The sequence below is a fragment of the Corythoichthys intestinalis genome, chromosome 5, assembly GCF_030265065.1.
Source record: "Corythoichthys intestinalis isolate RoL2023-P3 chromosome 5, ASM3026506v1, whole genome shotgun sequence".
In the NCBI taxonomy this organism is placed as follows: domain Eukaryota; kingdom Metazoa; phylum Chordata; class Actinopteri; order Syngnathiformes; family Syngnathidae; genus Corythoichthys; species Corythoichthys intestinalis.
The window spans coordinates 56434923-56449887 of NC_080399.1; the positions used below are offsets into that span (position 1 = coordinate 56434923).

General features: G+C 38.3%; 1 protein-coding gene across 3 annotated transcripts in view; it reads right to left on the minus strand.

Annotated features, from left to right (window-relative positions):
• Window positions 1-14965, minus strand: part of LOC130915805 (synaptic vesicle glycoprotein 2B-like) — a 105783-nt gene that overhangs the window by 75527 nt on the left and 15291 nt on the right. For all 3 annotated transcript variants that reach the window (XR_009063149.1, XM_057835903.1, XM_057835904.1), the window contains exon 2: window positions 759-1307. Coding sequence is in view for 2 of the 3 variants with exons in the window: in XM_057835903.1 (XP_057691886.1) it covers window positions 759-997 (239 nt within the window). In the remaining variant the exon portion in view is untranslated. The remainder of the gene's footprint in view (window positions 1-758; window positions 1308-14965) is intronic.

A 14965-nucleotide genomic window follows, 5' to 3' on the forward strand; every position in this document is an offset into this window, starting at 1 on the left:
CAAAATATATTACAAAAGTAAAAGTAGACATCCAAAAATTTACTGAAGTACATTTTTTTTCTCAGCACAACGTCCTCTATATGAGCTGTTAATATTATACCGTACTATAACCTATTACATTAACATATTAGGCCAAAAAAGTGACACAAAAATCAAATTCAGACCAGAACATCATCCGTCCTTTAATCCTAAAACCACAGTAACCGTTTTATCTTGTGCCTTATTGAGATAATGTCAACCATTAGTTTTCTGCGACCACATTGCCATGCTGATACAGTATTTTGAACCACTTTTGGAATTGTTTTGATTCCCTTTTCCCCCTTGATTGAAATTCAGTACAATTTTCTTTTTAACATATTCATTAATGTTCGATAAGGGATTTTATGAATAATTATAATGTTACTTAAAAATAAGTTATTGTCTGAAAATGCATTAACCAATGTCAGTTAAGGAACCCTTACTGTAAAGTGTAACCGTAAATGGCATCTAATTAATGTAAGTAAGATAAATTACATTTTCTAAGGCAGCAAGTTTGCTTTTTTTAAAGATGGATTTGTGTCCAAAATGTGGTATGCATTTGTTTTAAACGCACTTGCTGTAGTATTTCCAAGCCCTTTTAATATGCAATATATCTATCTATAAACATCACAATAAAAAAATTTTTTTTTAAAAGCTTAATATTATAACCTTCACATAAACTATTGATTGGAAAAAGTTATTAGAAAAAGCAAATTTTTGTAACTGTCAATTTGTCTCACCTTGCAGCTCTCTGTGCAGCCTTCACCTCATCAGGATGAGGTATACCTTGATATTCTCCTTCATACATCTGCTCTTCTTCATCATGACCCTCAGTGACATCACTAGCAGCATCCTCTTCCTGCGGAGGGTATTCCGCCTGGTAACCATATCCATCATGACCACCTCCATCACCTTCTCCATAAGTCCCATAGCTGTCGTCACTTTGGTGATATATGTTGTTTTGGTAGCGGTCAGCCATTGTCGGTTCTACCTTGCGTCTGTGTTGACAAACTATTTGTAAAACAAGTGGAAAGTGTTTGTCTGTCTCCCTGCGTGCCTTGTAAGAAAAATCAGCAGTCTGCTATACCTTTTAAGGTTGTGAAATGTGAACCTTAAAGCATGATAGGTTCATTGTTTGAAAATAATGGCTCCGTTGATCACATTTATTGAGCTTGCTGCTTTCCTGTGGTGTAGTAATACATGACTAAATGTCTTCAGAGATTATTACAGGTACTGTGGTGGTATAAGGTGACTTCAGAGAACTGAAAATGTGTCTTCAATATCCAAACCTAAAAACAGAAACAAAAAGCTTGATTACTTCGATAATAGCTACGGTCACACTATGTTCCTCATGGCTGCTAAACTAGCAATGTTTTTCCACAATTTATCATGCTGTTTAGTCACTGTGGTTCAAAGGTTCAGCTTTACCACAGATGCTAGTACATTTGCTCCCAAACCATGCCATTCTATAGAGTCCTTTTTAATTCTCAGGTTTTGTCAAAGCTTTGAAACTTCGATGCAAGGCAGCTTTGGATGTAGCATGTTTAGTGCACACACACTGCAAGGTATTCTCTCTCTCAATCTAGAATTTTTTTTTAGCAAATTTGGTGTTTTAATCATGATTTTTATTTAAGGTGCTAAATGGAGCTTATCACTTTTTTGCTTGCGACTGCCACCTTCTAACTCCTAGCGTAACTGCAACCTGTGTTAAGGTCATGCATGCATTAAGGTCATGCATGCATTGCGTGCATTCTAGTATGAGCAGGAACATAAGTAATGCGCACGTGGTCCATCAAATTAGAACTAGAAATGTAAGACCATCAAATGTGATTGTTTAATGTTAGTAGCAAGTCACACGTGAGTTAGAAAAGTGTTTTTGCCAAGCACAGACTAGGCGGAGGCTCATTGAAACAGCGCTGATGCCGCTGGGACTTGCGTGGATGTCCACAGCCGCGTGTTTGCCCAGACTGTTCTAGCCGAACACTCTGTATTGAAGGGAAGAAAATGGCTTTTTGGGGAAGCCTCAGTTAAAATGTTAGGGCTCTGTGTACTCATCAGGGCAGTGGTGGAGCATGTATGGAGCAGAAAATATTTCAAATTAGTTTTAAAAATTCCATATAATACATTTAAATTATAGACAAATCAATGCAGTTTGAATTTCTGCCCATGTAAATGTTTGGGTTAAAAATATGAGTTTTTTTTCTATGTAAAGAGCGGCAAATATAACAGATTTGAAAATCTAATATATTCAAAAATCTGAAAAATGTCTCTCTCTCTCCTTACAGCCATAGTTGCACAATCCAATATTATTCATGAAAAGTGACAGTGGAAGATGAAGTACTAACTTTTTTTTACTTAAGTACAAATACAGGTGCAAAAATTACTCAAGTAAAAAATCAAGTATCTAAGAAAAATTTTACTCATGTAAAAGTATGAAAGTACTATCTTTAAATTTTACAAGTAAAAAGTATTCCTTCTCCCTACACTCCCTTCAAAATTTCAGTGTAAAATAACGGTAAAGAGCTGGCAGCAGGGTTGCCATTTATATACTGTTATTTGACAGTCTTGGTAATGTAAAAATGCTTCACAGTAATAGTCCGTTATCCAGAAAAACTGTTGATTGCTGTATTGATAGAAAATACAGTAAAAGTCTGTCAGCAGGACAGGCAGGACATTACTTGGTAATGTAAAAATGTTTCACAGTAATAGTTCGTATTCCAGAAAAATGGTTGATTCCTGTATTTATAGAAAATACAGTAAAAGTCTGTCAGCTGGATTGCAATTACCACTTATTTTAGTCTTGGTAATGTAAAAATATATAACTGTAGTAGTCTAATCCAGGAAAAACTGTATATTCCTGTATTACCAGAATTCACAGTAAAGAGCAGGCAACTGAGGAGCTGCAGTTTGCTGCGTTTTTAACGATATACTGTGTTTTAACGGTATTTGGGAAAATGACTTGAATGCATATATTTCCTTCTAGTACAGAAAAAAATGCTGATGCCAGGTGTGAAACAGAACAGGTTTCATTTCATCATGTTGGCAGGCAGTGAAAACGGACAGGAACTAGAGAGATGGTGCGGTCGAGTCGTGTAGGTCCGGCTGAGCAGGCTGGAGATCTGCCGTAATCGGGTCAAGCAGGACAGGTTGAGCTCAATGGAGTGCTGGCATTGTCTGGTCAAGCAGGACAGGCTGAGCAAGTTGATTGGGCTGGAACTCTGGTGTAGTCGGGTCAGGCAGGACAGAATGGGTCAGAAGTGGTGATCGGTCAAGGACAAATCCCAAATTACACCTAAACAATATACTACAATTGTCCAAACATTTCCACCGGTGAGTCAAGCCATGTGCTAATGGCCGCTGCTGGCACATTTCATCTTTTAATTCTGCTGCTTACCGGCTGCCCTCTCTGGTTATCTTTTGCCAACGTCTCCAGCTGCACAGGACTGCAAGTGTCAATAGCCAAACCAGGCTGCTATCTTCCTTTCCTGCTTTTATAGCTCTGGGTTGCTCATGGGTTGATTGGCCAATCCCTTCCAGCTGTGCATCGTTTCCATAGTGCTTGCATGCCGGTGATTTTCCAGTTCACGCCCTGGTTGTCTGCTCAATGCATTTTTGTTGATGTTTATGAGGCTTTGGACTTTACAATGCGTGAAAAATCATTGCCCATAATACTCCCATTCTTCGCATGGGTTCTTGAATATGAAGAAGTAAGAGTATGTAAAAAGAAAAAAAATTGAAGCAAAAAAGCACCTGTCTAATTTACTCCAAATGTAAACATTGGTCTCATGTGCTATGTGGGGACAAAGTTTGTCACTGCCAGTGACGTTTCCACGGTAATTCACCGCTATACAACTAGATTGGTGTGGCTTTGTCTTTGTGTGGTTTTGGGGGACTCTTGTCGAATTCCTTTATTTTCCACCGGTTATTGACAGCAATGGCAATGGAGATGAAATGTGTGCATTTGCAGCTGCAGCTGATTAATATTAGACAACAAATGTTGTCAATACAAATGTTGAAGTGTATGCGACACAGAAGTCGTTTGTGAATGTTTGAAAATGGTGTTGTTGTTGTACTGAACCGGAAACAATGTTCTGAGCAGACCGATTACAGTCCATCGACATTCATGTCAAGCGCGTTGACGTGATGTGTAGTCAGGACTTTTTGGAGGTGCATGTCAGGCTATGGCGTAGGGTCATAATTGGGTCTGCGTTAATGGCGTAGGTCCGCCGTCACTGCTACACAGAAGCATAAATCAGCCTTCAGGGTGATGGAATACTTCAATTTTTGGAGAAGGGCAAGTTTAGATCAGAGTGGGGATACAACAAGAAACATATAACATATGAGTAAAATACAATGGAGGCGACATCAAATAATATAATAATATAGCCTATAGGCCAACAAAACATCCAGTCTGGTGTTTGCGTCGATGTGATTGTGTAGTCTGAGGCTCAACTCCCATACATCATCCGCTACAGCTAACGCTAATGCATTTAGCTAATATTTGCAACATCAAAATTTAAAACTACTAACAATAAAAACATAAACATAATAAATTTATTAAATAAATAATAATATAAATAGAGAAATAATTAAGAATGATTTTTATCGTATTGTAACTCCACTGTTGGATACATATGAGACACTTGGATTTTGCCTTTTTAACCGCTCACTGGCAAACACCTTTTATTTATTTCCCCAAAAAATTCACTCAGCTGCATCTTTTGCAAAACAATAGAAAACTGCCCTCTACTGGCACTCCAGAGGAATTAACATCAATATTATATATCGCTATCCAGCAATCCTCAGAACTTAAGTTTAATATACAATAATTTAGGTAATATGAGTACGACTTAATTAACTCACCGTTTATAAATTGGTACACATAAATCCCAATATAAGTTGAAGAACAAGCACAAGAGCAGCAAATGTCATCTAAAGTAATCCTCTGAAGAGTCTCCAACATCCAAATTATGGCTAATTATGTCCTTCAGGATTTGATGGCAAATTATTTGCGGTGTCTAGTTATTTTAATTTAAATTGGCAAAAAACATAGTCTATATTGCCACAATGTAAAAGATGTCAGATTTCTGACCATGCTCCAAATTTCCAGTCAAAACTCAGTTTCCCAAAAATACGGTAGTGTCATGTAACTGAAACATTAACATACCGTTTACAGCATTTTTCTTGTTGCTTTAATGCTGGTAAACCCACAATGCATTGTTAACTACAGTAATAAACTGTTTAACACAAAAACGGTATTTTAGTGTTCAAAATTGGCCGTAAATTTACAGCAATTTTTTACAGTGTAACCTATATGTATGTACTGTATGTATAAACACACATACAGACACACAGACAAGACTGAAAAAGCAGTTTCTGCTCTTGCACTCCTCTTTAAAAGAAACTGCTGTATTTTAAGCCAAAAAAACTATTGTGTATGATAGAACAATATGTCTATATGCTGCCATAGCAGATTCATGGCGCATTAAGCCCCCAAATTATTTTTAATTTGTCCGTTTTACCCTGGAAACACCCATTTACAGACGTCGCACAACCGCGTTTGTTTCAACCCAGCCATAAAACGAAGGTAATTAATTATACTTATTATTCAAAATGTCTTTCATTTTTAGCTAAGAATCATTAACTGATGTCTAATATTTCGTTTAAAAAAAAAAAGAGTTAAAAAAATTATTCACTCGCATATTTTAAACTTTTAAACAAATTACGTCACAATGAAAAAAAATGGCGTCCGTTAAAAAGTCACAGATATCTACCTCCTTACTATCACTTAATTGTTTTTTTTTTTTGTTTGTTACTGTTGTATTTTCTCCTATATGTTAGATGATAAATAATCGATCCAAACAAAGAAAAATTGAAAAAAAAAAGTTTAAAAGGGTAAATATATGAAAAACAAAATCTCGACCACTCCTTAATGTCTGCGATTTCTGCATCGAGACCCTTGTTATATTACATGTTTCACCCATATAATCCCCCCAAAAAACAGCTGTGGCCATTCACAGCAGTTTCTTGACACTCAGTGATACATGCTACATAGAGTTTTTGGATCAAAACAAGGTAAGTGTGCGATAATATTTCGTTGAAGTCATGGCGTCTTTAATTCTGCTCTTTCATGCTCTCACCTTCAGATAGGGTTTCGCTGTTTAAGAAAACTTTATTTTTTTTTTTTTAAATGCCCTCCTGTTCAAAATTTTTCTTCCCCCAGAAAATTGAGATTTTAAGCTTTCCAATGATGTATCAGACCTGCATATCGGACAATTTTGAAATTTGGCCAAATTGGGGGTCTCAGATCAGAACTCCAAGTCACCTGAGTGTTTTCTTCTATATATATATATATATATATATATATATATATATAAAAACATACAGAGATCTGAGTCAATATTCAAAGAAAGAACCAGAATATTCATTGGCTGCTCAGTTCTGTTTTAAACTGCAGAAAGGAAAAATCGAGCAATAAAAATGACTGCACTGGAAACAGAAGCTTAACAAGCTCGAAAGGGCCTAAGCTTAATGGTGGATTGCAAGCCACTATCGGGTGGATACCGCCACCTACTGTACAATAATGTGCAGCACCCATCTGAAGGTGCACTGCTGTCTCACTGTTATCTTATTTACCTGCCTAATCTAAGCTTGTACTACAATTACAGTTGCATGGGGCTTATAGATTGCGCCGGAGGCATGAAAATGAAATCATCCATTTACAATGAGAAAAAAAGAAAATAAACAAAAGTAACGTGTAACGAAGGCGACAATTTGAAAAGTAGTGGAGTAATAAGTACAGATACTGTACGTGCTGCAAAATGTAGTGGAGGTAAAGTCAAAAGCACCACTTCATATTTTTACTCAAGTAAAGTACAGATACACAAAAATGTACTTAAGTACAGTAAGAAGTACTTTTACTTTGTTACAGTCACAAGAAACATAACAAATATTTTCATAAAACAACATAGTTGTGTGTCTTTGCTGCTTATCTACTGTACATTTTTTGTTGCATTTGACAAAGCACATTATTTATGGGGGCTTTATACCATTTTTTTTTTTTTTCCTTTCAGCAAAGTAGACAGTAATAAACATCCCAAAAAAACAAAGAGACCAAACATAAAGAGACAAAAATGACTTATCTGACTGACAGTTCACCACCATTGATCCAACTTTCCAACATGTACAGGCTATTTGCTACTGACAGATGGGCAGCAGGAAATTAAATTCAGGCAGCCTCATCAGTTCACCATTGTTGCACAGCCAGGCTGTATCTGCCCTCCATCTTTGAATAACACACATAATTAATCTGATAGAGTCAGCAGCACACACTGCGGGTTTCAACAACTTGTAAAGCTGTAATCAGATCATTCACTGATTCCAAGAATATGACATTTCCAAAAGTACTGTATTCTGTCAATGTTATATACATATTCATACACATCCATGATCCATCTATTAATATGTAAAGGGAGAAAAAGACTATGATTATTCTGCTCAAAATTGATTGTGATTGATTGATGACTGAATATCAACAACCAACATTTACACAATCCATCCACGAGCTTTGCTCAGTTAAATGTCACATTTCTTTTAAATAATTTGAGAAATAAATCACTGAAAAAAGTGGCTTAAGGTATGATAGAGCAAGCTTTGTAAAGCAACGTCTTAAACATTTTAAATAGCCTTTTCCGAGTGGAAAACATACTGTTAAGAAAGGAAAATAGGAAGTTGACCACTGTCCTTGGTAGAGCTTCCACGTCAATGGTAAGATTGTCCTAGAGTTAATAGCTGAAATACAATTAGAATTATAATATGATATGATATACATTCTTTGGAAAAGGATACTATTAGGGATGTATCGAAAGCAAACATCTTGGCTGAAACCGAAAACCAAATATTGGAAAAACTTGGCCAAAAAAAAAACAAATAAAACACACTGCAGGAATCTGGATTTTCAGCAAGATTGCCGGAATCACGCCAGCCGAACCGCTGGAACCGCGCTACTGCAATTCAAACGACCCAGGCCGGCAGAACACCAACAACCCGCCCAGAAGGCCAAACTCTGCGCGTTCACCTTATTTTCAACCGCTTGTACTGACTCCATTCTAAAAGATGGGAAAAGGCTTCGAAACACAAGTTGACAATTTATTCCAAGTCGACAGCAATCATTCAGCAAGGCAAAAGAGCAAAGAGACCCAGGCGAGGAAAACTGGATCCAGAGTCACCATATAACAAAAGATTCCCGAGAAAAAGCCGCGCTAGCTAAAGAATTCAGTCTTTTGAAGGCTTTGGTGAGGCGGGCAGTGGTGCGGGAGAAGTGTTAGGGCTCCTTGATTGCAGGCTGGAGACCAGACAGGGGGAGACGACGACAGCTGCAAGGCATCAGAATCAGCCAGCTTTATAAGCCAGCTCGTTGTTGCCGCTCGTCGCCAGACCAAACTTTCAGTTTTCCCGTCAGTGAAGTCCACCATTCAGGTATTTACCACAACTATTCTTACCCGGCTAATCAGACCTCTTGTTCCGTCCCAGGATTCCCCGTGCCTGCTCCCAGAATTGTACCGACTCCTGATTGACCTCCCGTCAACACCTGCCAGTTACAAGCTCAAGTGCACGCATGCGCTGCTGTGACCCACGTGCGTTAATAAATAAACTTTTGAAAATCACCACAGCCATTCTCTTGTCTGCTGTGGGGTCCACTTCCCAGCGCACCTTAACAAGAAGGGTGTGTTTGGGTGTTGTTTAGGGTAATTTTCCGTTGTAGGTTGGGCCGAAGAGTCAGTGCGTCACTGTTGCTAAGGCAACCAGAGAAATGTTGTCAGCCTCACACCTGAGTGTATAAATTCTCAGCCGTGAAGCCTTCTTGTTATCAGGCGTTCCTCGTGCCAAAACAGGATGTCCCGCCATTTGTTCTGGACTGTCCAGAGGCGCTGATTGCGGGATTTGGTAGTGCAAACGTGGACTTTGCTTGTCAGCGTCACTCTCGCTCAGTCAGCTGCATGACGCGCCTGTTGTGCTCCCTTGGTCAGAAGGCATCCTATATCTGTTATGCCCTTATATGCCCATTGTCTTGGCGCTGCAATTTCCAGTCATTCCAAAACCATAATATCAAATATATTCTGCTTGTTTTTCTTAAACTATTATGTACCGTAATTTCCCGAATATAACGCGCACTTTTTTTCCCCAAAATCAACTTGTAAACTCATGGTGCGCATTATAAACGGGTACATGGATGGAGACAGAAATATATATATATTACATATATATATAAACCGATTGTTTTTTATTGACACGGCCACATTGTGTTGAAGAAACCTATGCGGCGACCCGTTGCCGACCATTACGGTACGTGACGTCACCATTTTGTTTCGGTAATACTTCACTCTAATCGGCCGAATGATTTCGTCTGTGTTAAATTCTGCTTTTTTTCACTCTTCATAAAGCACAGAATTTAGTTTCTTGAACTCATTTGAGTCAGCGTTTATTGCACCTCTGCAATTCGGACTTTAAGAAACGTAACAACAGACTTCCTGTGTGTGTCCGTCAACTATATCTGTCCCTCGGGAAACTCAAACCCAAATAACAATAGTTCCTATTGTTACTGTCATGTTGACAGCGATGAGCTCTCATGGATTTCCGACTTACGTTCTCACTTTCATTTTACTCTATCAATCCATGGAAGAAACATTTATGCGTCATGATGAAACGAGCAAGTTATACAGCAGCCTTTAAAAGAAAAGTCACATCTGTTTTGTTTTCTCCTAGATTCTGGTAAGTTGGAGAAGTTGTCAAATCATATTTTTACCGTAAATATTGTCAGTTTATGGTAATGTTATGAACTACCAATATGCTATGCTTGTGCTGTGTTTCACCAGTCAGTAAAATGACATTTCTGTATCCGTACACGAGCTCTGTTTTCTTGTATTCTTCTATTTATTTGTGCTAAAATTAGGGTGCGCATTATAAACGGGTACAATAATTTTCCCTAGATTTTACAAGTAAATTTGGGGTGCACATTATACACGGGTGCGCCTTATATTCGGGAAATTACGGTAAATGCTATTTATTTTATATTGGGTGTGTCAAACAGTAAATATGGGAAATTATACTATTCCCTTCAACTTGTATACAATTCATTTTTTATTTCTTTTTTTTTTATTATTTAATTATTTCCCAATTAATGCCAATCAATTTTTTTCTTCTCACAAGTAAGCAAACATCTTCCATAATGTTCAATAAGCCCGAGGGTCGAGAAATTTAGTTTGAAAGGTGCAGATTCTTAAACCCCTTGGAAGGGTGCGTTCCCTGTGGCAGTGAGCATTTCATGGCAAAATCTGAACACGTCCTTATAGCAGGGGTGCTGGCCTAATCGTAGCACTCTGTTCGGTGGACGCCATGGCCGATGACACCTTGACAAATGCGCTTTCTTGGAAGTTTGGGACAGTCCAAAAGTGGGTCTCACACCTCCAGTTTCTAAGCTAAATGAGATCTCGATGTACATTTGTGTGGAACTGTAGTTTACAACAACAACAAAAAAACTCTTCCGTTCTCGCCGAAACTAGTAAAGCTCTTCACAAGGTTAATAAAATCTCTCCTACTCCTTAAAATAAGACGTACTGTTTTCTTGTGCAACAAGTGGAATAGATTGAGAGCCAGGCGAGTGGGCCAAGTCCTAGCGGCGACGAAGCCGAGCAAACTCGCTCACGGCCGGTGTTCTGTCAAAATTTGCTCCCTTATAAAATTTTGCTCCCAACGCTTTTGTGGCGCTGAAAACCCCCTCTTTTACATTCAGTTGGACTCTCAATGTTATCCAAAGTGCTAACTAAACTAGATACATCATAATCATACATGCGCAACACGAAAATGGCTTAAATTAATACTTAACGACGCGGCAAAGTTATTAACAGTGAGAGCGCGAAGTGCAGTTACTGTGTGCAGCTAACATGGTAGGATGTGTCTGAGAACTTTTGTACATGTCTTTACATGATGAAAATTAAGTAAATATTCCTTTCTTTATGAAAGTTTGTAGTGTTTACTTTGGAATCGCCGCATTCGCGGCCATTTTTAATGTTACGCGCATGCGCAAAACCCGCAAGGTAGCAATTTTTGATGGGTTGCAAATTTTGTCAAGAACACAAACACTGGATTAAACGGCGACTGGCAGAAGGGGTGTGGAGGTTGCGGGAAAAAATGTGACAAAAAGAGGAAGTGGTCGTCCCATAAAATTATCGCACTAAACCACAGCAAATGCACATGGATTAATTTAAATACTGCTTTATTTGTATACTGCTCGCTTGAATAAACTCCAAACTACTCACAAACGGGCTCAAACGCGCCATACTCGATGTGACGCAGGATATCAATGGAAAGCAACTTTAGAACGGGTGTGTAGCACCGATGAAGCAAATTTATTTTCCTTCATTTAATAATCTATAAATTTCTTTGATACCTCAAATTACTTTCATACCGTGGACATGTTGGCCGTGAGCCCGTAGTGTTGCTTTTCGCCATGTCTTGATTACGTCATCACAAGATGACTACGGTTCTTCACACTATTCAGTGGTAACCTTTCGGCCTTTTAAATGAAAACTGAAAATGAAATTTTAGCTGTCTTTGTCGCCAAATTTTCGGTCATATCTCCAGCTATTATATTTGGTGTTATTATAAAGTCTATCACGATTCGATTGGAGTCAATGGCCTTTGTTCGATTTAATAAGCTATTTTATACAATCAGTTATATTTTACCTAAAGCAATTTTAAAAATGCAATTTTGATGTATTTATACAATGTGATTTCTAGAATATTTCAGACATTTGACATTTAAAAAAAAAAAAGCCATATCTAAAAGATGATGGCGTTGATCGATGTTTTGCGCCATTTCCCCATTTTTATTTGATTACCTGTATGTTTAACCATCATATGAATTGTTCAAGTTGAACATTGACTGTATGTGAGAACTCAAACATACTAAAGAGCTGTTTATTGCCATCAATAAAGTGTTCCTAGATTCCTTTTGAAAGCATACAGTTTGTGAAATCACCTCTTGCCATTTACTGTAAAAGATGAAAAAACACTCTACTCTTATACTTGTTGTGAAGAATATCTAAGTATGCAAAGCCTCAACAGAAGACAATTTTCTGTTCTTCATCTATTTTTCTGCTTCGTCTTTTAATTAGTGGCTTGGGAGAAGAGTGTTGTCTGGAACAGATGCTCGGTCAGGTTGAAATCTGATGGTTGACTGGTTTTTCACTTGGTTAAGGACTACACACATGCACGTATGCTCTCACGTACACCGTCAAAACTAAGAAGAGACTAATTTTTTCATCAAGTTTGCACGTAAAACAACCTGAATGATGCAAACTGATTTGGCAAGCACTTACAGCCAACATGCTAAGTGGTGTCTGTGTACTGCAGGTAAAATGTTTCTGCTTTTGTAAATAATTTGAAATGTAATGAAATTATAGCGGCATATCATCTGTTCAAAAGTGCAATTTTGGGGCATCAGAAGGATCTAAAAGTCGGGCTCCTTTCCACTTTACATTTCAGTCTGGGTAGTTTTAAGTAGGGGTATTTAAGCCCAGGCCAAACATTTACCACTTTCCAGATGATTCCTTGCACTAGTGTCATTACTCCGCTCGTACTCTCTCTCCTGAGAAGACTAGTCCTTTCCTTCCTGAGTGTTTGCTTTTGATTTTTTTTGTTTTTCAGATGATGCTTTTTTTGTGTCTAAATTCTCAATGATCCTTGCAACTGTGACACAAACCATGTGTTAGTGGTGGGCAATTTAGTATACTGACGAAAAGTGAATGAATATTTTCCAATCGGTAGTCAAAACAGTTCCTGCTCAAACCTATATCAAATTTAAAGTGCTGTAATGTGAAGCTTGAAGTATCACTTACATTATTACAACATTCATTTGCACTTGCGACGCTAACCATATGTAAACGGTATGTCATCAAGTATGGGCTGTTTCGTATCCTTTCTCATCAGAAGGCCCACTTTCTGATATTTTAGACCCTGTTTGTACCCATTAGCAAATCCTGAGTGTTGCTTGCTAAACTGACCACAATAGGGTCAAAAAATCTTGAAGACCTTGATACTAGGGTTGCCACCTTTCAGAAATAGAAATACGGGAAAGAATACTGAAATAATGAGTAACATAGTGAGTAACTGCTTACAATGCTTGATTTTATTTTACCGTAATTTCCGGACGACAAGTCGCTACTTTTTTCCCTCATTTTGGGTCCTGCGGCGTGTGCAGTGATGCGGCCAATTTGTGTATTTTTCTGACGGCCGCCAGGGGCGCTCGAGCATGGTATGTGGGAGTGAGACACGTGGAATATATGTGTGGAGGAAGACGCTAGTTTGCACTATTACCGGTAGTTTAACTTTGTGCGTTGTGCATCCGCCTTTGTGCATGAGTAGAATTTGCATACCTGCATCATGGAAAATGCTCGAAGAAATTAAATTGGCTATCTGAGTTGTATGGGAAGCTTTGATGACGAGCGGTGAGAGATCGTTTGGCTAGACTCGCCGCATGCAAAGAGCAGCTTTTGCACAGGTTTGCCGGGGGAGCCTGGCATGGTGAAGCGCCGTGAAAGAGTCCGCCATCACCAACGGGTTTCGAAGGGGCCATTCTGCTGCGTGACGAGGAGGACAGCACGGGCTAGGAGTGAATATGCCTCAATATGGGAGACATTGAAGGCAACGGCGAGGGAGAGACAGAGTAGGTGCGTGGCAAAGTGCATCTGAGCGTCTTCATATCCGACACTGAGGGTGAAGACTTCCATGGTTTGAATGCACAGGAGGAAGATGAAGATTGCTCACAAAGACTTTTATGTTTTTATTAACCAGCACAATTAGTGCTGCACCGCCATGCTGATGCTATGTAACTTCCGTGCCGCTGCTATATAACTGCCGTGTTTGCCGGCGCTGTTTGGAATGAAAAGTTAAGGTGTGTTATTAAAATTTTGAAAACTATTTCTTTCTCAATGCCTCTTGTTACTAAGTGGGCACACGCGGCTTATAGGCAGGAGAGGCTTATGTATGTACAAAATGGTTTTTCCTTTAAAAATGTACTGGGTGAGGCTTGTAATCAGGGGCGCCCAATAGTCCAGAAATTACGGTATTTTTTAAAAATCATAGTATATTTTATTTCTCAGCAGAACTTAACCAATATGGAGTTTTTATTATGCTGTATAATAACCAAAATGATGACACAAAAATCATTGAAATCAGACCAGAACAACAATATGAAACATCACCTGTCCAAAGAGCATGAGTGCCCTCTAGTGGAGAAAAAACATTGTTAACTCGGATTGGTATAATTGAGTCATGTGTTTCAATGTCTAATTGGTGAAACTGAGACAGCCACTGTCTGCATCTCTGGCAATAATAAAGTCACTATGTAGAATAAAGACGAAAAATGTAACAACTCTAGTGTAGCCCGCAGTAGTGGACCAAGAGTAGTGTTTCTTCACAAATCTACTCAAGTAAAAGTAAAAAGTATTGCGTGGTAAAACTACTCGAAGAAGCACATTTTTCTCAAAAAGTTACTCAAGTAAATGTGAGTAAATGTAACGCGTTAGTACCCACCTCTGAGAATGGATGAATGCTGGTATGGTGCTTTACAAGAATATGCCGGGAAAGGCATTCCCAAGCCTATCCTGCTTTTTGACCAATGAGCTGACAGAACAATGAAAATATGAAATGCCACTCATCTCATTGGTCGAGGTTCTGTCGCTAATGTAAAAAAATCAAGAGTTTTGGAGATGAGAGGTTTGACTTTAGTGAGAGTAAAAAGCATGTTCAAAATGATGATCATTTGTTTTCTTGTTCTTTTCTGTTTACTCAATTTTCACTAATTGTGTTGTATATTTGAGTTCTGTCAAATTCATTATATTTGGAAAGACCATTTGTGAAAATGTTATTGCTGAGGGTAGTTTGA